General features: G+C 52.1%; 1 protein-coding gene across 4 annotated transcripts; it reads left to right on the top strand.

The window, feature by feature from the left end:
* Nucleotides 1-101: 101 nt before the first annotated feature.
* Nucleotides 102-26,996, top strand: Capn15 (calpain 15). 4 transcript variants are annotated; one of them, XM_057775150.1, is made up of 13 exons: nt 102-388; nt 11,728-12,016; nt 19,958-21,428; nt 21,984-22,192; nt 22,294-22,477; nt 22,545-22,768; nt 23,320-23,445; nt 23,521-23,677; nt 24,578-24,735; nt 24,822-25,048; nt 25,154-25,320; nt 25,400-25,578; nt 25,652-26,996. In XM_057775150.1, exons 2-13 carry the CDS (start codon nt 11,841-11,843, stop codon nt 25,827-25,829), a joined length of 3,456 nt encoding a protein of 1,151 aa, XP_057631133.1. In that variant the 5' UTR covers nt 102-388; nt 11,728-11,840; the 3' UTR covers nt 25,830-26,996. The 4 variants fall into 4 exon arrangements, with proteins under 4 accessions (XP_057631133.1, XP_057631132.1, XP_057631134.1 ...); XM_057775149.1 differs by having other exon boundaries at nt 24,822-25,320; XM_057775152.1 differs by lacking the exon at nt 102-388 and adding an exon at nt 19,538-19,803 and having other exon boundaries at nt 11,888-12,016; nt 24,822-25,320.
* Nucleotides 26,997-27,956: the final 960 nt, after the last annotated feature.

Raw genomic sequence — 27,956 nt, 5'->3', positions numbered from 1 at the left:
TCCGTGGACTATAACTCCCGGCGTGCCTTGAGCGGCTTCGCTTTGCCCTGTGGGAGCCGTAGTTCCGGCGCGATTCCAGTGCCGCGTGCGCCCCCGACGCGCCGTAGCCGCGGGCCCCGGCTGGGCGCCACGCTACGGAGAAGGCGTAAGGCGTACCGGGTGGGCCGGGCGGGACGGCGGGCGCTACGGAGGCGGCGTAAGGTTGCCGGGCCGAGACTAGAGCTTCGGGGCCGAAACGCGCTAAGCCGGCGGAGCATCGCGGCTGGCGCAAAGGGGGCCTTAGTGCCCTCCGGTTGAAGTTGTGGGTCAGCCGATTGAGGGCCGGCACCAGGGCCGCGCCCGCCTAGCCCGACCGCGAGCGCTGAGAAGGCGCCGCCGGCTCGCTAAGGTGAGTTCCACGGTAGGCGGCGGGCCAGCCGGCCTAGGGACTCTTAGAGCTCGGCCTCGGGGCATCAGCCCGGATACTCCGTGTTTGTCTTGGGAGCAACAGCCTGGTTTGTGGCAAGCTCGTGGGTGAGAGGGAAGGGCTGGTCGTGTGGGTCACTCGAGGCCAGCCCAGGAACCTCAGACGCAGGCGACCCTCAGTGCCTGCCTGTCCTTGAGTGCCCTCTTGTCTGGGACTAAGCAGCGTTGGCCCACTCTGTACGAAGGTGTATGTAGTTGGGGCTCTGCCTGAAGAAATCTGCAGCTACCTGGGGCGGCCAGAGAGTAGCGCGTAGGGCGTCCTGTGTGCCCTCCCATCCCACACTTCCTTCTGCTTTTGTGGGCCTGTCAGTAGGCTGGGAAAGTTACAGAGTGGCCCCTTGACAGCTGCGGGATTTTCTTTTTGTTGTCTGGAAAGGGGGCCCTTCTAGGTCTGATCTGGGAACCCGTTTGTGTGGCTAGATGGCCCTTGCTGCGCTGGCTCTCAGGGTCCCTGCAGTTTGTTACTAGACACCAGTAACAGGACCGTGAAACACCTAGACTCTAAAACAGGATACCTTCCCGAGCTTCAGGACTCTAAATACCCAGGCGGAGAACCTGAGAACCTTCGTGGGCGTTTGGGGCTGGCCCTGTAGGTCAGCAATACTTGCATCAGGAAGAACCTCTCCTCAAGTAAGGAACTCGAGTTCTGCTCCTCCAATGGCAGTTCCCTTGTCTCGGTCTGGAGCTTGCCTCTGAGTTTCTCCCTGCTTCCAGAGTCTGGCTGTCAGGGATGTCCTCAGGACCACAGTTCTGTAGAATAGGACAATTGTGTCTTGTTGAACAGCAACCTTGTTTCCATGAGGTAGTTGATCCTACTTCCTTTGTGGTCTTCTGCTCCAGAGTGATGCTCCTATTTCTTTCCCAACATCTGAGAATCCCAGGAACTGTTTGAATGGCAAACAGGTCAGTGAGCTCAAGGAAGGCAGATTTAAACCTTGCTGGATCCATGGCTCCAGATACTGTTCAGCTTTATGGGGACTTACCAATCAAAACCTCTGCTGGCCATGGTATCTGAAGCAGGAGGAGCCAGGCCCTGACCCCACATCTGGGTAGAAGCCTCAGCTTGGCCTCCAGAAGAAATGGGTTCTTTGCTCTCCATCCTTGGATCCAGACTTTGCCCTGGTTCTGACTATCAGGTTTTGTCTACTCCCAAGCCTTCCTGGCCCCTATTGTACATTACCGGGCCTTGGGGTCAAACAGGTAAGCCCCATTTGACAGCTGAGGAAGCTGAGGCTGGAGGACAGCAGTCGTCAAGGTAGGGGTAGGTGGACTTCTGAGTCTCTGAACCCCTTTCTCCTTCCACATTTTCACTCGTGGTACTTGAGAGAAGAGCCTTTTTTGGTGCTCTAAGAGCCCTCCGTGTGTGTGCTGTTGATGAGGTGATCAGTTCAGAGCCTGAGGAAGGTAGAGTAGTTCTTTGTCCAGACATGTGCTCTCTAAGGTCAGCGCTGCCTCTCACTCCCCTAGACAATGGCTGGGGCTGAGAGAGCAAAATTTAAAAAAAAAAAAAAAAAAAAAAAATTAGAAAAAAGCGGTAGATGAAAAAAAAGTTGAACTCTTTGGAAAAAAAAACACAGAAAGCCAAGATCACCAGTAACTTGTCACATTGGTTTATCCTGGGGTCCTCACTTCCTGGCCTGGGAGGCAGAATGTGAAAAACACAGCTATGGTCTTAAGGCTCTGGGCTCAAGCCTGGAAAAAGGACACTTCCTGTCTCTCCCCCTCCCCAGGGGTGTGGATTGTTTGGGTTTTTTTTTCCTGGCTGTGCATCTCTTACCTGGTCCCCACTTCATACTGGCTATGTCACCTGACAAGCAAGAGCATCCTGAAATGCATGTGCTCCTGGTTCCAGATGTTCCTAGTCTCCTAACCCCTCAGGCTGGATGCTCTCCGCCATTTGACCTTTCCACATTCCTGGTATGTCTTGGCTGTCTGGAGCCATTTGACCCTTATACGTCTGATACCATTCTGATTTATCCTGAGGGGTCTACCGGGGGCACCCCAGCTTCCTGAGTCTCCCCTTCTCAAGTCGTGTATATTATTTCTTGGAAGGTCCTGGTACCCAACTCAGTCCAGCCCTACCCTGAGCAGGTAGCCAGTAAACATCCTCAGTTGGCTGCTGACCATTGGTAGGTAGCCTTGGGTCAATTGACTTCATATATATAATTTATTTTAAGCACATTGGTGCGACAGTGTTAGATTCCTGATCCAAACTGAGTTACAGACAGTTGTGAGCTGCCATGTGGGTGCTGGGAGTATTTGAACCAGGTCCTCTGGAAAGGCAGCCAGAGCTCTTAACTGTTGAGCCATCTCTCCAGCCCCAGGTCAATTGACTTCTAAGGTTGAAGAGCTCTCCTTATCTAAAAGGGCAGCATGTTGTCTCTGTGGAAACAGGGACCTGACCTCATCTTGTTTCTCAGTCTGAGAAGGAACTTAGCAGCCTACAGAGGAGGCTGAGGGTTGAGGCTGTGCTTGAAAACCTGCTTAGCCACATGATTGCCACTTTGTGAGTCATGGCATAACCATGTGGAACCAGTGGACCAAAGAGCATCTTGATGTGGGCAACGTGTTGCTTCCCGTGCTGGTCAGAGAGACGTTCTCTACCACAGTGTGGAGATACAGGAGTGATAGTGTGGGGCCCTAAGGTGCTGAACGGTCTCACTGTTCTTTGTATTCTTCTGCACAAGCTGCCGTATGGGAAACCAGTGATGTAGCCGGCTCTCTCTAAGGATTCACCAGGCACCAGGGCAGGCTTGCTCAAGTCTCCATGTTAGGAAACCAAGGGGAATATGTGCATTGGCCTCAACTCTCTTTTATTGCCAAATGCATAGTCATGGCCTCCTGCTTCCCTGATACTGCTTTCCCCACTTCCCTGGCTAAGCTGGAGGATGGGCTTGGGCAGAGCTTTGGGATAGTGGAAGAAACTCATGTCGATAGTTGCCGTTTGAAAATGTCAAGGTGCAGCTGTGCCGCTGCTAATAGGATGGGAAAGCTGTGGAGTGCTCTTTGCTGCAGAAGTTGCTGCCATGCCCTCCTCCAGGGTTCTTAAAAAGTTGCCCTTTAGATTTAAAGAACTTCCAGACTTTCTGTCCCTTTCTTAATCTTGCTGACCATACACCATTTGATGGAAAAATCAATGAGTTGTACAGCTTTCTGGAGCGCCTACTTTTATGCAGATGTGGGAAGGAAGTGCTGTGAGACAAGCTATGGCTCCCTAGTGTTCCTGTCTCCTCTTGGAGCCAACAGTGAGCTTGAGAGCCCTAGGATTCTTGACGGCAAGACCACCAGGCTACCTTCTACCTTCTCTCTTAAAATTGTATTCCACAGCAAACAACACTGAACTTGTGAACCAAAAACTGAAATCCTTTCTTTTCCCGGCAACATTTTGAAAAACATAATTTCCTTTTTCATAGTGTACAGCGAAGGTGGTGCGCAACCCCAGACGCAGGAAGAAGGCCGCTCAGGGCCGTTTCCCTGTCTAGGGGCAGCAGGGTCAGCTGTAGATGTCTCAGACCAGCCTTGCCCCAGCCTCAAGAACTGCTGTAGTCCACCTCAGCAGGATTGGTGTGTCTCATGTGTTCTGAACAGGCCTGCAGCTGGAGGCCCCACTGCTGTTCTGAGGTCCAGCCTAGAGTGTGTGTGTGTGTGTGTGTGTGTGTGTGTGTGTGTGTGTGTGCGTGTGTGTGCGTGTGTGTGTGACTCTGTGTAGCCCTGGCTGTTCAGGACTCACTCTGTAGACCAGGCTGGCCTTGAACTCAGAGTCCCCTGCTTTGGAGTGCTTGTGTGCACAACTCTGCCCAACTCTGCTCTGAGTTGCTTATGAGCTGGAGACCAGGAAGTACGTGGCAAAAATGGAAAAAAAAATCTCAAACTCAAGGTTAAGAACTACCTTGTGACATGTTCTGGCTTCCATTCAGGAAAGTGAGAGGTTTTAAGACAGGACCCTTCTACCTAAGTCTTTTTTTTGGGGGGGGGGTTCTTTTTATTATTATTATTATTATTATTATTACAAATTTTCACCTCCTTTCATTTCCATTCCCCTCCCCCCATTGCCCCCCCTCCCTCTCCAGTCCAAAGAGCAGTCAGGGTTCCCTGCCCTGTGGGAAGTTTAAGGTCCTCCCCACTCTATCCAGGTCTAGGAAGTTGAGGATCCAAACAGACTAGGTTCCCACAAAGCCAGTCCATGCAGTAGAATCAAAACCCAGTGCCTTTGTCCTTGGCTTCTCAGTCAGCCCTCTGTGTCAGCCACATTCAGAGTCCGGTTTTATCACATGCTCCATCAGTCCCAGTCCAGCTGGCCTTGGTGAGCTCCCATTAGATCAGCTCCACAGTCACAGTGGGTAGGCGCACCCCTCGCGACCCTGACTTCCTTGCTCATGTTCTCTCTCCTTCTGCTCCTTATTTGGACCTTGGGAGCTCAGTCCAGTGCTCCAATGTGGGTCTCTGTCTCTATCTCCATCCATCGCCAGATGAAGGTTGTATGGTGATATGCAAGATAGTCATCAGAGTGGCTATAGTATAGGGCCAGTTCAGGCGCCCTCTCCTCAGCTGCTCAAGGAACAAGCTGGGGTCATCTCCTTGGACACCTGGGAACCCCTCTAGAATCCAGTCTCTTGCCAACCCTCAAATGGCTCCCTTAATTAAGATATATACTTCCCTGCTCCCATATCCACTCCTCCTCCATCCCAACTGTCCCATTCCCCCAAGCTCTCCCATCCTCCCCTTCTCACTTCTCTCTCCCCATCTCCCCTTACCCCCGTCCCACCCCCACCCCCAAGCTCTCAATTTTTACCTGCAAATCTTGTATACTTCCAATATCCAGGAGGATAACTACATGGTTTTTTTTGGCGGGGAGGGGGTACACCTTCCTATTTAGCTTTTCTAGGATCATGAATTATAGGCCCAATGTCCTTTATTTATGGCTAGAATCCACTAATGAGTGAATACATACCATATTCATCTTTTTGGGTCTGGGTTACCTCACTCAGGATAGTGTTCTCTATTTCCATCCATTTGCATGCAAAATCTACCTAAGTCTTTATCCTACTCTTGGCCCTTAGGTGGGTTTTTCATTTTCAGTAGAATCTCTGGTTCACTTTCTGAGTTCAGCTCTCACCCTTTCTGTTGTGTGCAGGTGAAGGGTGATGGCCACTGTCTCCAGTATTACTCATAGGAGAAGGCAGTGGCTAAGAGAGTAGAGAGGCAGTGGCCCAGAAAGGAAGTGCAGGATGAGGACACATGAGTATCCTGCCTGCATGGCAGCATCTGCCATAGTGAGCAGGTGCCGAGAAGAGCAGAGCTTTGCAACTTGAAGCAGTGGTTACCCATTGGCAGTTGGAGTGACTGAACAGTGCCAGGACCTGAGTCCAGGGAATCCTGGTGACACTCTGCTGTTCCCCTGAGCCCTGCCCCAACCTGGGCACAGTTCCCTGGCAGTACCTAGACAGCCTAGGCTTCCTTGCCAGCTACTACTGATCTGTGGCCCTGACAATGAACTCTACCCAGGGGCAGAGCCAAATTGAGGAACATCAGGACAGGATCTTGAATAACCCCCTCTATTGTCCTATCAGTGCCGCAACCTGTTTGCCGTGGACAGGTTGGTTCCTGTGGCAGTGGCAGTAAAGAGCCATCAGACTGTGTTGTCTCCTGTGGTCTCTGGCTAGGGAACAGACACAACTTTTAAAGGGAAGGAGTGCCTAGGCAGCACATGCTTAGGTGGGGCAGTAAATAGAGGCTCTGGCCATAGCAGTGTGAAGAGGGCAGGGCCTGAACCGCACGGCCAATCAAGACTCATTTGCAGGACTTGGCTCTGCGGATGATCTCAAAGGCTGCACTTGGCGCTCTTGGGCCAGAGTCCAAACCCTGATAGGAGGAGCGTGCTGTCTTGGTGAGTGCTGCAGTGGCAGCCTGTTCAAAAGTTGGACACACTGACATTTTGTCATCTGCGTGGCCTCAGGTGAGCTAGTTATGAGGCACCGTGCTTGTTTGATGGAGCCGCAGAGGTGGGAGTGCAGAGCCCCTTCTCCGGGCCGGTGCTCTCTGGTGACCAGCCCTCTGCCCTGCCAGCCGGGCTCTCTGGCTTTACAGAAACTGTTTTGGGGGAAGCTGTGCTCGTGGGGTTTGGTTCTGTCTCTTCGGCCTCATACCCTCTTGGGTGAACCACCTGAGATGTCTGCCTATGGCCTCCCACCTGGAATTCTTGTGCTGTGGTGTCTTGGCCAAAAAGAGGCTCCTAGAGCAGAGGGTGGTCCATTTCAGTGGAGGCACTCTGCCTATTTCAGGGAATGCTGTTCAGCCAGTTCTCACAGGGTTGCGTCCTCCCCTGGGGTAGATCCCAGCCTAGTTTCTCAAGGAGGATTCACTTCCTGTCCCCAGGCCATTTCCTCTGGAGCTGGCCTTGATATCGGCTGTGTTGCTTCCCAGCAGTGGTTTGGTCTTGGTTTCACAGCTGGACTGACTGCCTCCTGCCCTGGTAGGTACAACGTTAAGGGATGGTGGATAGCTATTGGTGCCAGGTGCGGCTAGCACTCAAGTTCTGTCTTGCCATGCACTGTCTCAAGAGACGAGTGATATTGGGGTTACTGCAGTTAGAATGGAAGAAGATGGCCCTTTGTAAAATTACCAAGAGAAAGAGCTTGTGTGGTAGGTTTTCTACTCAGTTGGTGTGAGAACCCCATTCTATTCTTATTTTACTGAGGTTGAGTACTGTGCTCAGGGCACTCCTAAATGGGGAGACAGGGAGACATTGTACTTCCTATACCAAGAACCTTTGAGACACAAGGTCTCCCTAGCCTTGACTTAGTGATATCCCCAGATTGTCCTGAGAATGAGGTATCCCACAAGTCCTTGGGAGCTCTGGGCAGGAGATATTGACTTGGCTGTTTTAATGTGGGGCAAAAAAGACAAAGACAGACTCTACTAAGGGACCCTCACGGTGGGTTTGCAGCCCTTAAGTCTCATGGTTTATGAAAGCCACGATGGTCCCCACCCAACCTCCAGCCCTGAGCGCCCGTGAGGAAGAACTGTGGGCCTGGCCTACCTGGGGTGCACTAAGTATCTCACCTCCAGATGCGCTGTCATGACCAACACCTTCTCTCAGAGGACCCTCAGAGCTGAGCTGAAGGTGGAACTGGGGACAACAGAAAGAAGCTGTTGATGTCGAGAGTACACCCTGTGTGGTTCTGTGCAGAGTCCATGGAGGCGGCATCCTGTCTTCTCATGCTTGTCCTGGGTGGATATTCTCCAGCTGCCCTCAGCATGTGCAGAGAACATCTCACACCAAGGCTGGGGACACGCTAATCCACCTTGATGATTAACACTTTGGCTTTCAGAACAGTGACAGCCCCACTTCCTTGCTTTCTTGAGGCCTGATCTAGGCCACTGTCCCATTTAAAAGTAGAACAGTTCCCAAATGCAAATAAGGGAGGAACTGACTGGTTTGTTTTGAAGTGGGAAAGGCATAAGCTCTAGGACTGATAAGATGGGTGACCCTATCTCTCAAATCTTGTGGCCCTTAGTCCACCCTGCCCCTTCTGCCTCTTGTTGGAGACTGATGTAGTTACACTTAAGTCATGTAGCAGCGAGACAGCGTCTGGGGTAGGATCTCTGAGAATCACTATTTGCTGTGTCCAGCCTCCTAAGACAGCCTGACCTGCAGGTCAAAGGGTGTTTGCTCAACACACAAACTGGAGTAAAAGGAGGTGCAAGTGAAGTGCTTTCAGGAGGAGGGGGGCTTTGTCCACCAGCAAATCCTGTCAGAGAAGGCAGCCCTTGGGGTGGCTCAGGCCTGCCACCTAGAGTGGGGGCCATACTCTCTTCTCCTTCCTGTTCTCTTTGGAGTACAGCCTAGGCAGCCAGAATGTGAACAAAAACTGGATCCACCTGTGTTGGCATTCTTCCGTGTCCCTGCCTGTCACCACATGCTAATTATATTGGTGTGCTCTGGCCTAGATGGGAGAGACCTGGGAGGGGCCAGCCTCCTTCCCTCAAAGGGGAGGTCCCAGTGTCCCTGGCAAAGTGGCCTGGGTGTGATAATTGCTTCTATAGGGGGTTGGCCAAGCCAGAGAAACAGCCAACACTCTCTAGCTAGGGCTGCTACTTGAATTCCCCTTTTACCCTTTCAAAGGTCCCTGAGTGCAGTTGTCAGAACCCAGAAGGAAGGCATGTAGAACCTTCTATACAGCTGTCTACCATACATGTGGAGTTAACAACCACCAGGTCTACAGAAGGTGCTGGGCAAAAGGCCTGCAGAAGGAAGGGTTTCAAGAAGCACACGTGTACAGTTGGGTGTGGTGACACATGCTTATAATCCTATACTTGAGAGACTGTGGCGGGAGGATCAGGAGTGGAAGAACATCCTTGGCTACATAGTGTTTTAGGCTAGCTTGGGCTACATGAGAAATACTGATGACAGCCTCTTGAGGTAAAAGGGCCCCTAGGCCAACAAAGAACTAGTAGCCAACTGCTCTCTGGTGTGTGTTTTGGGGGGTAAGGGAGTACTAAGACTGCTAGCATCTTTTAGGTGGCCTTTAGTCAAGAGGCTCCTCCGCACACCAAGGGACTCTCTCCATCCTCAAAGATGGAGATCTTGATCAGGGCCAAGTGCCATGATCATGCCTATAATTGTAGTACTCAGCAAGCTGAGGCAGGAGAATTGGGAATTTGCTCCCAGCTTAGGCTACATTGTAAGACCCTATGTGAAAACAATCAAAGGCAGTAAGAGTGCAAGATTAGCTAAGGTTACTTAGCAACACCCTGAGTGCGCTAGGGAGTCAGGAGAGGCACCTTGACCAGAAAAGGGATACTTAGTAACTCGGTAATGTCATTTGTGATAATTTCATACTGAAAGGACAGCATTCTAGATATGTTAGGTTACACAAAATATGCTGAAATCTTTTTACCTGATCTTTGTTTTCGTTTTGTGGGTTTTTTAAAGATTTATTTATATATATGAATGTTTTGCCTACATGTATGTATGTGAATCACATGTGTGACTGGTACCCATGGATGCCAGAACAGCATGTCAGATCCCCTAGAACTGGAACTATAGATGGGTGTGAGCCATCTGGGAATCCCAACTCAGGTCCTCTGCAATAGCAACAAAGTACTCTTAACCATTGAACCATCTCTCAAGCTCCCTGTTTTGTTCATTTTTTTTTTTAAGATTTTTATTTATTTATTTATTATGTATACAACATTCTGCCTCCATGTATGCCCGCATGCCAGAAGAGGGCGCCAGATCTCGTTACAGATGGCTGAGTGCCACCATGTGGTTGCTGGGAATTGAACTCAGGACCTCTGGAAGAGCAGCCAGTGCTCTTAACCACTGAGCCATCTCTCCAGCCCTGTTTTGTTCATTTTTGAGACAGAGTTTCAGCATGTACCCCAGACTGTCCTAGAAATCTTGATTTCTTCTTCAGCTTCCCTAGTACTGGATTACAGGTCTGAACATACCCAGTTCCACCTGTTATTTTTTTTTTGCTTTATTATTATTATTATTATTATTATTAGGGCAGGAAACATATGCACACATGTGGAAGTCAGAAGATGATTTTGGAAATTCTTCCACTGTGGCTTTTGGCCAGATCTCCAGCCCTCTCTTCGTTTTGTGCCTCTTTTGTGTGGTTTGCAGGAATCATGAACCTGTACTATACCGTCTGATCTGGGCTGGCCAGCCCTCGGTAAAGGAACACTTAGGAGCATTTGTGGTGTCTTGTGCTGTGTAATCTCTGAGAGAAGCCACATGTAAATAAATGAGCACAGCCTTGTCTAGCCAAACCTTTTGTAGACACTGAAATGTGAATTTCAAGCCTGACGTGGCAGCTTACACTTGTAGTCACAGTACTTGGGAGGCAGAGGCAGAAGGACCCTGAGTTGAAATGCAATCCGGGCTGCATGATGTCTTCAGAAAAAGGGAATGTGTGACATTTTAGCTCACATAAGTTTCATTTCTCATATCCTTTCATTCTTTTTGGGGGGGGGGGCGTTGCGGGTGTTAAAACAACTGTAAGCCAGGCTAGCTTTGAACTCACAGAAATCCACTGCCTCTTCCTTCTAAGTGTTGGAATTAAAAGCGTGCACCACAACTACCTGGCTTGTTTTGTTTTCTAGCCATTCCAAAGTATGAATTCAAAGCTTTCAAATATCACAGGGTCACCAAGCCAATAGGGCCAGTCCCTTGGCAAAAGCAGTCCCTTACACGCTAACTCAGAAGGTAGCTGGGAAACACTACTTCATGGGAGAAACAGCTGGTTCTAACTGCAACCTCATGGTGAGAGGTTGCAGGACTACCTGACCCCATACCTGGGTGTGTTGGAGAGGGTTTGGGCTTGATGCTGGTGGTCTTCTCAGGTGTCAAGTGCTGACTCTCAGAAGTACTACACAGGCTGTTACATATCATGTGGGCCTGTCCCTTGATCCCATAGTACTTTAGATGTGTCTCTTAGCTCCTTATATCAGCCTCCCCTCATCTGTACCCTAATACCAGAGTCAGTATTATAGAGGCTTACTCAGAAGCCAGAGAGAGTGCTGTCAATGGGTGGTAGGGGAGCCAGGTGTAGGAACTGCTGAAACCAGGACAAGTGTATGGTCTACGCATCCAGACACCTTAACCTAGTGCCCAAAGAGGGGACACACACACACAGACCCAGTCACCCTGTGTGTGTTGGTCTCTCCAACTGCCAATAGGTATAAACTGGCTCTCCCTGCAGCACAAAAATCTACCCTCTTCCTCCCGGTCATGGACAGTTTCTCGAGTTCCCTGGCATTCTCCAGGTCTAGGGTTTGCCTGGTAAGGGTGTTTACACAGTCAGCGGCTGCCCTTCTAAAGGCACAGTTTGGCCCTGACCTCTTAGCTCTTCAAGGGCCATCCCGCTGTGCCCTCTGCTCCTTCATTGTTTTTCCTCTCCTGTGGGCTGACTGTCCCCTTGATAGTCTCTTCTGTGGTAAGGCAAACTGTTCTGATGGAAGACGAGAGACTAGTTTGAGAGGACGGTGGGTTTTTCAGGTTAGGTTAGCTCCATTTGGTGCTGACCTTTGGTCTCTGGCTATATTCCCTTGTGGGGCTTGTCTATGGGATGTACCCTACAGTGCTGAAAACTTTAAAGTCATGCCCAGGTCCCTGAACCTCACTTTCCCCTCGTGTACCCCAGGCTGCTTGGCATACTGGGAAACTCTCCCAGGCCTAGAGTTTCGTCTGTGTGAATCACACTGTTTCCTTTCTCTTTTTATTCTGTTTATTTTTGTTGTTGTGTCACTGACCAGCCGGCTGCCCTTTCTCCGGTGTGGGCATTCTCCTCTCTCCATGCTTCCGTTCGCGTGCCACCGGCCAGAGGTGACCAGGCCCGGCTCTCTACGTGGCCACTGTCAGGGGGGCCATGGGGAGCTCCGCCTCCTCCTTGGCTGCCGAGACGGAGTCAGACCACGGCTTCCCTGGGGGGCCACCCTACCCAGGGCCCCCGGCAGCAGCTGGCTGGTGTAGGAGCGGACCTGGGGAGACTGTCTGGGGAAGTGCTCTGGTCACCAGACAGCACCCACGTCCCCGGGCCCGAAGGTAAGAAGGTGGGGAGGGGCAACCCTGAGGGGTCTTAGGCAGGAGACCTCTTTTTCAGTGTGTCCCTCCTTGACACAGACGCTTGCTCAGAACAGGGGTCTCTGTTTATCAGTGCTCTCTGTCAACTTATTTCCCCTAAAGGTGCAGGAGCTATCCGATCTGGGGTTATTGCTGCTCTTGGCTGGCGAGTCTGAGACTTTCCCTTGCCTGAGTTTCTGCTATGTCCACTGTCCCTTGCCCGCGGTCTTCTGAATTCCTATGAAGGCTGTCTGGAGACCCCCTGCCTTGGAGGCTGATAATTTCAGCCCTTGTAGCTAGCATGTATTAAGAGTGCTGACTTGGCCGGGCGATGGTGGCACACGCCTTTAATCCCAGCACTCGGGAGGCAGAGGCAGGCGGATCTCTGTGAATTCGAGACCAGCCTGGTCTACAGAGCTAGTTCCAGGACAGGCTCCAAAACCACAGAGAAACCCTGTCTCAAAAAACCAAAAAAAAAAAAAAAAAGAGTGCTGACTTGTTTCACACAGTTGTCAGAACTGAAACTGCTCCCCTTTCCCAGCCTGTGGTACCTGTGCTCCAGTATGGCTGTCTTTAGGGATGCCAGTCTGGCTGTGGGGAACCATAGCCTTTACCTGCATGCATGTCATTTTTAAAGGAAGGATATCTGGCACCCCCTAAATAGCCAGGATTCCACCTCAGGTTGCAGACCTGCTCTGTTCCAGAGAACCCAGGTAACACTCTGATCTTTTCTTTACTCAGAGAAGTGCGTGGCTGTGACTTCCACAAACAGCTCACTCACCCATCTGTCGGGCATGGGATGTTAGCTGGGCATAGAGCACAGACAGGAGACTGCCTTCTGAGCTGGCACACAAGTGACCTTTAGGAGATGCTGGAAGAAGGCACTGAGACCAAATGAGTCTGTAGATCTGAGTCACTCTACTGGTTGGGAGAGTCAACCACTGGAAATTCAAGGTCCAGAGAGACAGGACAAGCGGCTATAGCAAGGATCTTCAAGCAAGTGGAGATGGTGCAGTTTCTCATGTGTGTGAAGGCATCACAGTGCCTCCCTGCCCTTAGTACTCAGGATGCTCCAGGCAGTATCTCTAATATAAGTTTTAACTCTGTTAAGCAGTTTTATTAGAATATGACTTATACACTGTCTTAGTTTTTCTGTTGCCATGATAAAACACCATTGACCAAAATCAACTAGGGGAGGGAAGAATTTATTTTAGTTTACAGTTCCACAGCACTGTCTGTCATTGAGGGAACTCAGGGTGGAAACCTGGAGGCAGGAGCTGATGCAGAAGCCATAGAGAAGTGCTGCTTGCTGGGTTGCTCCTTGTGGCTTTCTCAGCTTGCCTTATAGCATCCAGGACCACCAGTCCAAGAGTGGCACTGCCCACAGTAAGCTGGGCTCTCCTACATCTATCATCAATCACGAAAATGCACCACAGAATTGCCCACAGGCCAGATAGTGGGGGGTTTTCTAATTGAGGAGCTCTCTTCCAGAATGACTCCAGCTTGTATCAAGTTGACATAAAGCTCCACACACCATCAAATTCACCTGTTCTCAATGTATGTACAGATCATTTTCAACCAGTTCATAGCTTTGTACAAACCTTATGAGTTAGTTTGCACCTGAACGAGATTCTGTTTGCAGTCATTCAGTCCCTGCTCTGGCCCCAGGTAGCCACTAACCTGCTTCCTGTTTGTAGGTTTACCTTTTCTAGAGATTTCACATGTGACCACATGTCTGACTGGCTGCTTTCACTCAGCATGCTCTCCCTAAGGTTCATCCCCATTGCAGCACGGACTTCCATCTTTGCATGCTTCCGTGGTCTTCTGTTGTAGGAATAAGCTACGTTTGGCTTGTCTGCTCACTTAGCTCTTATGATGATGCCGTTTATAAACTTTCATGCTGAAGGTTTTATGTGGGCATGTGTTTAATTGTTTTGGGTGTATCCCTGATCTGGAGCTGCTGCTGTGTTTGTGGTGAGTTTACACAACATTCTGAGAAACACTGCTGTCTCGGGGGTTGGCCCACTTACATTCCACCAACAGTGTTGGCAGTGTCCCTGACTTTGATAATGCTTGCTATCTCTGTCTTTGACTCTAACGATCCTGCAGGGTGTGCAGTGGAGCTTTACTTGATTTAATTTGCATTTTTCTGATGACTGTTGGTGTTGAACAGCTCATGTTTTCATATGTGAGGAAAAACTGTGAAGAGTCGAATGTCTAGGCCCACTGTGGCTTTGTGTGCTGAGGCTGTATGCTGCACTTTTTTTCTGTCTTGTGTCTGTAAGCAGCACTCCAGCAGAGAATGTCACCATGTACATGTCACATGGGTGGGTGGCTCTCCTGATTTTATATTTTACTAAGTTCATGTGTGTAAATGAAAGTTCAAGGTTTAAATTTTAAGTGAGTTTGGGGGTGAGGGGTTGCTCAGCATTGTGTTTTACACCCTGTTGCTGCAGATTTTGGCAAGCTGCAGCAAGAGGCAAAAGAACATTGCTGAGAGTTTGGTGTAGCCTGGGCCACATAATAAGTTCCAGACTGGGCAGGCTGCTGAGTGAGACTCTGTCTCATAAAGCAAAAGTAAAAGCACAAGATTTGGGAGGTTATAAAGGCGGCACTGTGGCCAAGAGTACTCACCACTCTTCCAGGGGACCTGGGTTCAGTTCACATTGTGGCTCCTAACCACCTGAAACTCTGCTCCCGGGGTCCAATGGCTCTTCTGACATCTAAGGGCTCCAGCATGTGCATGGTACATATACATACATATATTGCTTAATATATGTGTATATTTAAAACACAATATTTTTTAAATTTTATTTATTTATTATATATACACTTTCAGGATACAGTGCCAGATCTCATTACAGATGGTTGTGAGCCACCATGTGGTTGCTGGGAATTGAACTCAGGTCCTCTGGAAGAGCAGCCAGTGCTCTTAACTTCTGAGCCATCTCTCCAGCCCCCAAAAACACAAGATTTTTTGTTTTGTTTTTGAGACAGGATTTCTATGTAGCTTTGGAGCCTATCCAGGAACTCATTTTGTAGACCAGGGTGGTTTCAAGCTCACATAGATAGATCTGCCCACCTCTGCCTCCCAAGTGCTGGGATTAAAGGCGTGTGCCACCACTGCCCAACTAAAGCACAAGAATTTTGAAGCAGGTGAATCTCTGAGTTTGAGGCCAGCCTGGTCTACATAATGAGTTCCAGGACAGCTGGGACTACAAAGAGAGACCCTGGCTCAAAATAAATAAATAAATCACAAGAGTTTAAAATCCAGAACTACGACCAGGCATGAAAGTGTATGCCTGTAATTCCAACACTCTAGAGGAGAAGCAGGAGGATCAGCAGTTCAAATACAACTTGGGCTATGTGAAGAAAGGAAAAATTTAAAGACATCCAGAACTGTTTGGCTGGACAGATTCATCTGAGCTAAGCAAGGAGGTGGGATTAAGAGGAGAGAGAGACCCAAAACTTGAGGATGTCTTTACTTCCTATTACTCCAGCCTCTTGCCAGGCCCTTCCCCTCAATTGGCATCCCCAATGTGTACTAGTTCTCAGTAGGCCTAGGACTTAAGTAGGCAGCAGGCATCTGAGTTGAATCAGAAATAAACAGTGTTAATGATCTGGAAGAGAGGGGATGGACATCACAGGGTTACTGCACTAGACAGGTGGCAGGAAAGCTGAAGGTGACATTACTCTGTGGACACCCTTCAGGACTCCTTCCCCACATATGTGTGTATACTCACACAGAAGTAACACAGCACAAGCATAGGAAACAGAGAGCCTTTCCCCCAGTGTTTGTAGGACATTGGGTGGATTGGGAGAAGCATAGGGCAGAAAGTAGCAGTTCCTCATCATATCTCTGAGGACTGCCGCCCCCAGCTAGGTGGTACTCTCCTTTTGGGTAACACCCATTGTATGGGTAAGAAGGCAACTCATCACCTGAGCCCAGGAGATCAAGGTACAGTGGATTTCCCTCCTCCACCAATGAGAGCCCAGTATAGGAACCCTGCTTATATCCAGCCTCACCTGGCTGGTTAATCAGTAGACAGTTGATTCAGGCGTTGCCTGCCTAGGGACAGAGGTAAGGAGGACACACCCATCCAGAAAAATTGACCTGGCCAGCCTGTAGTCAGCCCAGGAAAACAGCCTGGTACATCTCCCTGGAAAGGGAGACACTACCCTCACCCTTATATAGGTCCTCAGGACAGGGTAAGAAACTGGCAAGGGTAAGGCGTGGAGCTGCTGCTCTGTGGAGCAAGGGCATCCCATCTTTTAGTGGCCTAATTAGCTAACCAGTCCTTCCTAAGAGGGGAGAGACTTCTTGCCAAGACCACAGCAGGATGCAGCAACCTCTAGGTCCTCTGGGTCCTCATTTCCTGGTTACTCAGGTAGACTCTGTTGTAGCTTTGGAGCCTGTCACCTCCCTTTGCATGAAATCTGAGTGCTGCTCTGCCCGGGGAGTTGAGAACAAAGCCCGTGTCCTGAAGAGTTGAAACTACTCTGTGAGCTCATGTGCTGTGATTTACAAGTATTTGTGTTGAGAATTCTAGAAAATCAAGTGCAAAAACCCTTTTTAATTTCTTTTTACTTCTGGATCTAGGAGTCGAGCCCAATATCTCATTCATGCTAGTCAAGGACTCTGCCACTTAGCCACACTCTCGTTGTGTTGAGAGTTTCTCAGAGGTTTTGCCAAAGTCTGTATACAGATTTTATTGGGTCTTCAGCTCTACACAGACTTTTGTGGTGGTTTGGCCTTGCCTATGGACTTGAGGTCTTGAGTCCTGGGTCCCTTCCCAGGCCTTGCAGTAAAGGACTGGTCATGGACTATGGGCATTAGCAGGTGAACCAAGGAGGGTAAAGGGTAGGGGTCCTGGGAGGTTCATAGCACACAGCTGACCAGAATTACCCTAAGAGTCCTTGGTCTTGAGAGGTTTTCTGGTTACAGAAGACGCACAGCTTGGCCTCTGGAACAAGTTTGATCTTTAGGCATTGTTTCTTTGGAGCTGTCCTATACTACAGCTGGAGTCTTCCTGATTTGGCTCGTCTGTATGAGTTTCCTGTGTGGTTCCTCTTTCTCCTCTCATCCCAGCCAATGGCCATGCTTTGGGTTCAACTGGGCCAAAGCCAGACCCTGGCCATCCCGGCTGTTTCCTGAGATGAATGAGCACCTGAACTTCCTCCCTGGTATTTTTGAAATTTATATTAGTCATTTTTCTTCTTGCTATAACAAAGTACCTGACAAAACCCACTTAATAAAACAAGGATTAATTTTGGGGTTTTTTTTGTTTTGTTTTTGTTTTTGTTTTTGTTTTTTTGGTTTTTCGAGACAGGGTTTCTCTGTGGCTTTGGAGCCTGTCCTGGAACTAGCTCTGTAGACCAGGCTGGTCTCGAACTCACAGAGATTTGCCTGCCTCTGCCTCCCGAGTGCTGGGGTTAAAGGCGTGCGCCACCATCGCCCGGCTAAGGATTAATTTTGGCTTACAGTTTTTGTGGGTACATATTCCATCAAAAAGAGGGGCTTGCTGGTGGGACTCAGTATATCTCAGAGGGACGAGAGTGATCGCCTGCCTCTGCCTCCTGAGTGCTGGAATTATAGCCAACACGCCTGGCTCATGTCAACAGTCAAGTCAGTCTCTTAACTATAAAGTTTATATAATTCCAGTATACAATGGCATAGAGTAAGTAAACCCCCTTCCAAAAGAGAGGAAATGGGGTATTGCAAAGTAAAATAGGGCCAAGGAAGACCAAACCCATACCCAGAAGGTCAGTGTCCTGTACCTGTGGCTTATTGTGACATTCTCTAGAGTCCAACAGCCTTGAATAACCCCATTCTCCACTTGTGCCATCTCCAGCACACATAGCCGCCCTCTTAAGCCAGCTCCACTCCAGCAGCTTTCCTTAGCAGACATTCTATGGTCCTGGCATTTCCAGCAACATGGGGTGTTCATTGCATCTTGGAGTTTACCTTCATAGCATTGTGCCTTCTCGAGGCCTTGCAGAAAATCTAAATATTCAAATGTGTAAGCCTATTGGGCCATTTTTATTTAAACCATCACAGAGGGTACACAGTCCATTATTCAAGCATGCCATGGGTGCATGAGACAGCTGCAGTTAAGAAGCAAAGAAGCTCATGCTTTCTCCTTTTTTACATATTATTGTATGTTGTGTGTATACATGCATGCATGCCGTGGCTCACCTGTGGAGGCCAGAGGACACTTTATGAGAGTTGATCCTTTCCATCCACCATGTGGGTCCCCAGATATCAAACTCAGGTCACCAAATTTAATGGCCCTCCTTTCCCCCTTTTTATTTAACCTGGAATCCCAGTCTATGGGATGGTGCTGTCCATATTCAGAGTGGGTATTCTGGGCTTGGCGTGGTGGGACATGCTGCTAGGAAGAGATAGAAGAGTCTTTATAAGTTTGAGGCCTGCCTGGACTACAGAGTGAATCGTCCCTCTTCAGTTAAACCTCTCTGGAAGCACCCTCAAAGATCCTGCCAAGGTGTGTCTTCTGTATGATTCCAAATCCAGCCGAGTAGACAGGAAGCATTAATTAGCCATCACAACCTTCCTCAGTCTGTACGGTCAGTGGCCTAGGGCTGAATCAGAGAATGCCCTGAGAGCCCCCTAGGAACATTTCATGAGGATTGACTTACCTCAGGAGGTTCCTGGGAGGTAACCTGTCAAACTCACTGTGGCCCAGCAGGGCCCTCTGGGATGCCCATCTTATGCTATGAAGTAGATGTGCAGGTGGAGACAACAGTGCCCTCCTACGGGAGAGGCGTCGGGGCATCCTCTCTGCTGGCACGCTGTGTTCTGTCCTTGACCATGAGCCCTCTCCAAGGAAAGGAGTGGAGGAGAGAGGTCTGGTGATCTCCAGGCTCTGACCTGAGCCTGGTACACCTTGCTGCTCCAGGGCTCTCAGAGTCCCTTCTGTCCGTGGGCAGCTCAGCAGCTTCTGCACGGGAGCCTAAGCACCTCTACCTGTTTCTCCTGGGGCTACCCAACCTACACAGGCAGGTGGAATGAGAATCAACCCTGAGCCCTTAGGCAAGTCATCTTTTGGAGAGAGGAATTAGTTTTTGTTTGGTTTGTTTGTTTGTTTTTCTGAAGAGGAATGTTTTCCTTCTTCCTGAACCAAAGGTTAGAAGCATAACTTCGTGCTTCATTGTAAAAGGCAATTGATTTTCCTAGAGGCAGAGCAGCTATGGTCAGTTCTACAGATAGGTATTGTGGAAGTGTGTTTGCAGCTCAGCTCATCCCTGTTGTGGAGCCCAGTACCCTTTCCATCCGCCTGAGGGACCCATCCTGGGAGCATGTAGTCAGGCCAGGAGCCCAGGAAACCCGCCTCCACCCAAGCCCAGGGACTGCACTCCATGTATTCTATTTGTTCAAAGCCTCAAAGCATGTCAAATTCTTAGAATAATGCAAGGTGCAAGCCTCATAACCTCACCTCCATCCAGGCTCACGCTGTGTCTGCTTTGTGTCCTCACTGTTTTCAGGTAGCCTTTCCAAGAAGGATCCACAAGCCTCCCAATACTCACGGCCACCCTGCTACAAGCCTAGTGGTGTGGAGTGTGCTAAACCCATAGGAAAAGGCCAGAATGCCCAGGTTTAGCTCTGATTCCACCCTGACCTGGGGCTCAAGGAGTCTCCCTTGGCACCTATGAATGAGGGAAGCTGAGGATGTGCACTGGGCAAAGGCTTAGGCTGTTCTTGACTGAAGACTGCCCCAACCATTATCCCTCAGAACATTGCTGACCGCAAGGTGACCACACTTTTCATATTGCTGGCTCTATATCCAGTCAGGCATCTACCTCAGTCCCAGTCACCCTCCATGGAAAAGCGGTGTCCTTCTCCCCATGGAACATTGTGACTTTAGGCCTCAAAGAAGCCACACTAATCAGGTTCTTCCCTTGCAGCCACACGCATTCTCCTGGGTCTATGGCCACAGTTGGGGAGTGGTCCTGTGCGCGCTGCACCTTCCTGAACCCTGCCGGCCAACGCCAGTGCTCCATCTGTGAGGCCCCCAGGCACAAGCCAGATCTTGACCAGATCCTGCGGCTCAGCGTGGAGGAGCAGAAATGGCCCTGTGCACGTTGTACATTCCGGAACTTTTTAGGCAAAGAGGCTTGCGAAGTGTGTGGCTTTACCCCAGAGCCTGTTCCTGGAGCCCCTCTGCTGCCTGTTATCAATGGGGTCCTGCCCAAGCCACCCACCATACTGGTGGAACCAAAGGGCAACTGCAAGGAGGAAGCAGGCCCTGTCCGGACAGCAGGGCTAGTAGCCATGGAGCCAGCCAGAGGGCACTCTGAGGAAGAAGAAAAGGAGCAGGAGGACGAAGGGCAAGGGGCAGAGCCTGGCAGTGGCTGGGCATGCCAGCGCTGTACACTGCATAACACACCAGTGGCCAGCTCTTGTTCTGCCTGTGGGGGACCCCGGAAACTGTCATTACCTCGCATCCCCCCAGAGGCCCTGGTGGTTCCTGAGGTTGTGGCCCCTACTGGCTTCCATGTTGTTCCTGCTCCATCCCAGCCTATCCTCCCTGGGGAAAGTGCTGATGCTGATTCTCCTTCCACCAGCCAGGGCCCCATCTCCACTGACCAGGAGCCCCCCAGGGTACAACCCTTCAGCCCCTTCTCACCCACCCTACAGAACAACCCTGTGCCCAGAAGCCGCCGGGAGGTTCCCCCTCAGCTTCAGCCACCTGTGCCTGAGGCTGCTCAGTCCTCGACCTCCACAGGCTCCAAAGGGCCCCCACAGGGCCCTGGACGAGCTGCAGCTGGGGCCTCCCGCCTAGCTGAGCTGCTGTCAGGCAAGGAGTTGCTACCAGGCAAGCGACTGAGTGTATTGGAGGAGGAGGCCCCAGAGAGCAGCCCTGCCCGCTGTGAGTCGTGCAGTGATGTCATTGACCTGGCTGGAGACACTGTGCGCTACACACCTGCCAGCCCCTCCAGCCCCGACTTCACCACCTGGTCATGTGCCAGGTGCACGCTTAGGAACCCCACAACAGCCCCCAGGTGTTCAGCATGTGGCGGCTCCAAGCTGCATGGTTTCCAGGAGCACAGTGAGCCCCCTACCCACTGCCCCGACTGTGGTGCCGACAAGCCTGGCCCCTGTGTCGGCTGCTGTGGACGAGCTCCCTCAGCACACAAGGCTGCCCGCCTCTTGCCTGATCGCCTGGGCCAGTGGGCCTGCCCTGCCTGCACCCTGATCAACACACCTCGGGCCAAGCACTGTGCAGCCTGCCACACACCACAGCTTCTAGTGACCCAGTGCCGGGGGGCTACACCCCTGAGGCGCAGGGAGAGCATGCATGTGGAGAAGCGGAGGCAGACAGACGAGGGCGAGGCCAAGGCACTTTGGGAGAACATAGTGGCTTTCTGCAGAGAGGTAAGGAGCTTCTCTTCTGAGGCTGAGAGGCAGCTTGGCCCAAGGTAACTAACATTTACCTCCACTATTCATGTCACAGTCCCTCAGCTCCCAGGCCTCCCGTGTCTAAGCCCACAGAGAGATGAAGATACAGTGAGGCTATCCAACACAGGGCAGCATGCCCCATTAAAGCTCAAGGCTGGGATACCTGGTGCTCCATTTGAGCTGCAGAGCCTGAACCCTGGGTGGCTTCACCCTTGGGTCAGCTGAAGGAGCAGCTGGAGCTGTGCCATCTCCTAGGCTAACATGCTCACTGTGGCCTGGTTGCCACTGGCCTACAGTGTCATGGGCAGGAAGGCCATGTGTCCCCATGCCCACTCAGGATCATCCTGATGGTGAGCCCTTCAAACCATTCAGTTGCCTAGCACCAAGGTCGGTATAATATGCAAGAACCCCACCCCAACCTTCTAAAGCTCTCTTGGGAGGGTGGGGTCTTTCCCCCAAAAGGTAGAGTGGAATCATTCTGGGCCTGAGGCTGCCCTGCCCAGCCTGAGTGTCCGGCCATGGTCCCTACAGAACAGTGTGAACTTTGTGGATGACAGCTTCCCCCCCGGGCCTGCATCTGTCGGCTTCCCAGTGGGCGACAGCGTCCAGCAGCGAGTGAAGCAGTGGCTGCGGCCCCACGAAATCAACTGCTCTGTCTTCAGGGACCACGGCACTCCGTGGTCAGTCTTCCACACCCTGAGGCCCTCTGACATCCTACAGGGCCTACTGGGGAACTGCTGGTGAGGCTCCAGGTTCCTTCCAGGAACAGACAGGTTCAGGGGAGGATGGAGGCTACTGGTCCAGTTGTGGACATGTTGTGAAGTTGCCTGGCTCCATCCAGGTTCCTGAGTGCGTTGGCAGTCCTGGCTGAACGTCCCGACCTCGTGGAGAGGGTGATGGTTACACGTAGCCTATGTGCAGAGGGTGCCTACCAGGTGCGGCTGTGCAAGGATGGCACATGGACAACAGTGCTTGTGGACGACATGCTGCCCTGCGACGAAGCTGGCTTTCTGCTCTTCTCACAGGTGGGACAACAAGGTGGGAGGCCGGGCCGGAAAGCCAGGCAACCTCTGACTCTGATCCCTCCCCCAGGCACAACGGAAGCAGCTGTGGGTGGCCCTCATTGAGAAGGCGCTGGCCAAGCTGCACGGCTCCTACTTTGCACTCCAGGCAGGGCGTGCCATTGAAGGCCTGGCCACACTCACCGGTGCCCCCTGTGAGAGCCTGGCGCTGCAGGTCAGCTCCACTAACCCCCGAGAAGAACCTGTTGATACTGACCTCATCTGGGCCAAAATGCTGAGTTCTAAGGAGGCTGGGTAAGAGGCAGTCGCTGCCATGGTCTGTGGCATTGGGAGGAGAGAAGAGTGGAGTGGTGGGAGAAGTGGGGCCAGCGCCCTCTGACTGTGCCTGCATCTAACTAGATGCTTAGCGAGCCATAGCTAAGAAGTATAGCCATTCTAGGTAGCCACCCTGGAAAGAGCCCAGATCTCATTACCTCTCACTTAGAAAAAGACAGACAAGAGTTCACAAAGGGACCCTGAGGAATAGGAGGAGGTGTTCTGAGACATGCCACACCCTGGTCGGTGTTGTGAACCTTGGTCTAGCAGACTCTACACCCAAAGACCTACAGAAGCTCTAGTCCTGGGAGAGGATGCCAAAATCCCTGCCTCCCGCTGAACCTGGGCAGTGCTACTGCCCACATTTCAGGCCCAAGCCTTCAGAAACCAGCTTGTTGTAGCCCAGACACACTGAGCTCATCCAGAAAGCACGTGTCACATGGGTCCCAGACTATACCCCCATGTTCAGGAAGGGTCATCTCCCCTGGTGTCCATCCATTCCAGCAGCCAGTGTCACTCTGCCCAAACAGGTTTCTCATGGGTGCCTCCTGTGGGGGAGGTAACATGAAGGTGGATGATGCTGCTTACGAGAGCCTGGGTCTGCGCCCCCGCCATGCTTACTCCATCTTGGATGTTCGTGATGTTCAGGGCTCCAGGTAAGGGCCCAGCTGGCTGAGGGTGGACAAGTGCATGGGCACATGGTTCTTGGTTCTCAGTCCTGTGATCTCCAGGCTCCTGCGACTCCGGAACCCATGGGGCCGTTTCTCCTGGAATGGCAGTTGGTCGGATGAGTGGCCACACTGGCCAGGGAACCTGCGAGCTGAGCTCATGCCACATGGCAGCAGCGAGGGTGTTTTCTGGATGGAGTATAGTGACTTTATCAGGTACCTGGATGCCCTCACCTTTCCTGTGGCCAGATCCTTGGGGATCTGGCCTAGATAAGCAGCTTGTCTGTGTCCCAGCTCCTGTGGGCCTCTGAAAGGCAGCTCAAGGAATTTAGGTTTATATGAAGCAGGGGTTGTGTGTGTGTCATTCTGTACCTCCATGGTATTCAGGAACCATATCCGTTTGCTGTCACTGTGGCAGATGCTGGAGAAGAACAGTTTGAAAGCAGGAGTGAATAGGTATGCTAGCACACACATCTGTAATCCCAACGCTCCAGCAACTGAGGGAGGAGGGTCCCAAGTTCCTGAAGTACATGAGTTTCAGGCCAGCCTGGGCAATATGAGACCCCCATCTCAAAAACAAAACTTACTTTGTTCATGGTTTCAAAGATTTCAGTACATGATCAGCTGACCCTTGCTATACATCTGGTAAGGCAGAAGGGTATTAGTAGAGCAAAGTCTCACCTCGTTGCCGTCAAGAAGCAGAGACAGACAGGTAGAGGCTACACATATCCTTCAAAGACCAGGCCTCAACCTGGAAGTGTCCTTCCTCCAACTAGGCACCACCTCTTGATAGCCTGTTCATTCAGCTATGAACTCATCAATGGCTTCAACCACTGATGAGGTCAGTTCCCTCCTGATTGCAGTAGCACCACCAGCCGGGGACCAGATACTTCACGTGCAAACCACAACAGGGCTACAGCCTAGAGAAGTGCTTTCTGCTTAAGGGACTCCCAGGGCCGGCAAAGAGTGGTGGGAGACAACTAAGAGGGAACGGTGAAGCAGGGAGACTGCCGTGAGTGCTGAAGGCTGAGAGCAAAGGCTGTAGTGTGAGCACCGCATCCCAGAGCTGGGGCATTGGTGCACTCTGCTCAGCTGCCCCTTTCCCTCACTGTCTAGGTACTTTGACTCTGTGGACATCTGCAAGGTACACTCAGATTGGCAGGAGGCACGAGTTCAGGGATGTTTCCCAAGCACTGCCAGTGGACCAGTGGGTGTGACCGCGCTGACAGTGCTGGAGCGTGCCTCCCTGGAGTTTGCCCTTTTCCAGGAGGGCAGCAGGTAGGCAACCGGTTGAGCACTCTACCCAAGCTAGAAGCTCATGGCTATGGCCACATGAGCAGCAGCCTATTATCTCTGACCCTCAGGCGCTCGGATTCAGTAGACAGCCACCTCCTGGATCTGTGCATCCTGGTGTTCCGGGCCACTTTTGGCACTGGTGGTCGCCTGAGCCTGGGCCGCCTCTTGGCCCACAGCAAACGTGCTGTTAAGAAGTTTGTGAACTGTGATGTCATGCTGGAACCTGGCGAGTATGCTGTGGTGTGCTGTGCCTTCAACCATTGGAACCCTGCTCCACCAGGGCCCCCTGCCCAGGGTAAGGGCCCCAGCCAGATGAGGCCCATACCCACCTTCCCACCCTCTGAGCCCCAAAGCCCACCCACGGGAAAGCTGCTGGCTCCGTTATCCACACCCCTCACAGCCTCCAGCCCCTCAACAGGGGTCCCCCGAGGTGCCCCCGAGCCACCCGGCCACGTACTCGCAGTGTACAGCTCCAGGCTGGTCATGGTGGAGCCGGTGGAGGCGCAGCCAACCACACTGGCCGATGCCATCATCCTGCTCACTGAGAGCCGGGGCGAGCGGCATGAGGTGGGTGGGGTCCTGATGGGGGAGGGCAGCGGGTGGGCAACCACCAGCCCTGGCCCACCCACCCTGTGCCTGTGCCCAGGGCCGAGAGGGCATGACCTGCTACTACCTGACTCATGGCTGGGCGGGGCTCATCGTGGTAGTGGAGAACCGGCACCCCAAGTCCTACCTGCATGTGCAATGTGATTGCACCGACAGCTTCAATGTGGTATCCACACGTGGCAGCCTGCGCACCCAGGACAGTGTACCACCCTTGCACAGGTGGGTACCTGCTGCTTTTTCCCCTACCCTAGGCCCTGTTCTCCCACTGATCCTCATCAGCCCTCTCCTGCAGGCAGGTCCTGGTGATCTTGTCCCAGCTGGAAGGCAATGCTGGATTTTCTATCACCCACCGCCTGGCACATCGCAAGGCAGCTCAGGCCTTCCTCAGCGACTGGACAGCCTCTAGGGGTACCCACAGCCCCCCACTCACACCTGATGTGGCTGGTCTCCATGGACCCCGGCCACTATGACTACAGTTCCCTAGGGCAGGGCCTATGTGCAGATCCACCCACCTGCCCTCCCCTACATGCACTTTATGAGGGAGACCCCCAATGGAGGATGCTTGAACCAGAATCTCAGGACCCTGCCCAGGGAGCCACCGGCTACAGGGTGCAGCCTCCCCTGGGCCTCCCTCCCCTCCTCCCACACTCCAAATACCCTCAGTCCCCCACCAGGCCTCCCAGCTGCCATGCTGAATACCTCGAGCCGGGTGGGCTTCATTCCAGTACTTCTATCCTGAGCCCTGGGGACAGCTTCAGGTGGCCAAGGCCCTGTGAATATGCGGTCACTTGCTGTAGAGAGGCAGTCCAGATATATGTTCAGAGAACCAGATCTGGGGGTTCAGAGGCCGTGATCCTGCCTTGAGAGCCTGGGCAACCCTTTGTGGAGGCTCCGATCTGCTGCTTCCCCCCCTTGGTTTGTTCCCCAGCCCAGCTCCCTGCCTAGTGAGCAGGGTCCTGATAGCCCTGGCACATGAGCGGCGCATTGCAGGAAGCAGATGCCTGGTGGCCGTCAGCCAGGGCTTGGGGACAACTGCCCCTCCTGCAACACTATGCAATTCCTGGAGCACCTTCCAGGATCGAAGCCATGATGGGGTGGCAGGTTGGGAGCCAGACCCTGCCCGGCTGTCTGGAGAAGCGCTTCGTCCTTAGCTTCCCTGGCCACAATCAGCACTGTCCCTCGGCCTCAGTTTGTCCATAAAGGACACTCCCCAACCCAGTCCCATCACAGGCACATGTAAGGTGTGACTGACTACTTCCTCTCCTAGATGAGGGAGCCAAGCTGCCCACCTGCCCAGCATTCCCCTAGCTGCTTGTCAAGATCAGAGCCCTCATCTGTCACATGGACGCCTGAGTCATTTCCTGGGCCCCCCACCTGGCCGCCACTGTCCTGCAGCCCCCAAGGCAGTGGGCAGCTCGCACACCACTGTCCTTGCTCCATGGGGTTTGCAAGGGTTTTTATACCTAGAGAAACATTCCCTTCCCCTCTGGGCCTCCTTTTACTCTGAGCTGTGAATATTTTTAACCCTGTACATAGGACCAGCTCTTCGAACACAGAGACTATTTTATCAGCTATCAGTCCCTTCCTTGTTCGATGACTCCATAGGCCATTTCCACTCAGGCTCCAAGGACCAAATAAAAGCGTTTTGTTTTGTAAGGGAGCTTTCAGTCTTTTGTCACCCTCTCTGTCCCTACACACACAGAAACGGGCTGTTCCAGAGGCCAGCGCGGGGATAGAACTGTGCAGAGGAGTACCAGGGTTTGTGGGGTGGCAGTTCTTGCTTCTGCCTAAGGTGAGATGAGCTATGAGCCAGCCAGACGAAGTAGTGAGTATCCAGGTGAGACAGAGGCTGGAGCCAGACCCTAGGGTTTTAGCCCTACAGCCAGGTAGGACCAACATGGTGGGCAGGACAACATGTGTGCAAGTATTTTTTTTTCCTTCTGCACTGGGGGGGATGGAGGCTGTCTGAATCCATCAGTCACCGGGAAGGAGCAGATGGAGCCAGAGGGTGAGTGGGAGTGTAGCTGCTGCTCTCTTCTTAGCTGTGTCCCCTCCCAGCTTGGTGCAGGCTGGGCCCATCTCTGGCCAGCAGCCCAGGCCCCTTCAGGAGCTAGAGGATGCCCCTGGGCAAGCGGGGGCTGGGGGTTCACGGCCAGAGTGTACCGCGTAAGAGGCCTGTCACAGGCCAGCCCCATCGAATGTGAAAGCAATTAAAGCCAGCAGCAGTGTTCGCTCCGGGCGGGCCTCGGGCAGCGGGGCAGCTGCCACAACACATCTCACCTCGCCGCCCACAGCGCCTTCCCTGCCCCATGCGGCTCCGCACCAGGCTGGACCATCTCTTACAGTGGAGGGGCAAGACCTGCACCTATGCATACTTAGGGCAGGAGCCAGCTCTGGGCACTTTTGGCAGCTAAAGATCTCTTCTGCCCTATTCCACCTGGCACCACTATACTGGCCCCTGCAGCTCCAGCCCCAGAACAACTCAAGAAAAGGCAGGACTCTATAGTATTGGGGCAAGATGGAGGTCCATCAGCTAATGCTCACCCACTCTGATTGGTTCCAGCAAACACTTTCCCCTTCCCTTCCCCATGGACTCC

The sequence above is a fragment of the Chionomys nivalis genome, chromosome 7 (assembly GCF_950005125.1).
Source record: "Chionomys nivalis chromosome 7, mChiNiv1.1, whole genome shotgun sequence".
Taxonomy (NCBI): Eukaryota; Metazoa; Chordata; class Mammalia; order Rodentia; family Cricetidae; genus Chionomys; species Chionomys nivalis.
This window is presented reverse-complemented; position numbering and strand designations above follow the sequence as displayed.

Bases quoted from the DNA above. Each gene is read 5' to 3' on its own strand.
- Capn15 (XM_057775149.1), top strand. From the start codon at position 11,841: ATGGGGAGCTCCGCCTCCTCCTTGGCTGCCGAGACGGAGTCAGACCAC. The intron at 12,017-19,957 runs GTAAGAAGGTGG...CTTCCCTTGCAG, and splicing joins CCACGTCCCCGGGCCCGAAG to CCACACGCATTCTCCTGGGT. The intron at 23,678-24,577 runs CTGGATGCCCTC...CTGTCTAGGTAC, and splicing joins ATAGTGACTTTATCAGGTAC to TTTGACTCTGTGGACATCTG.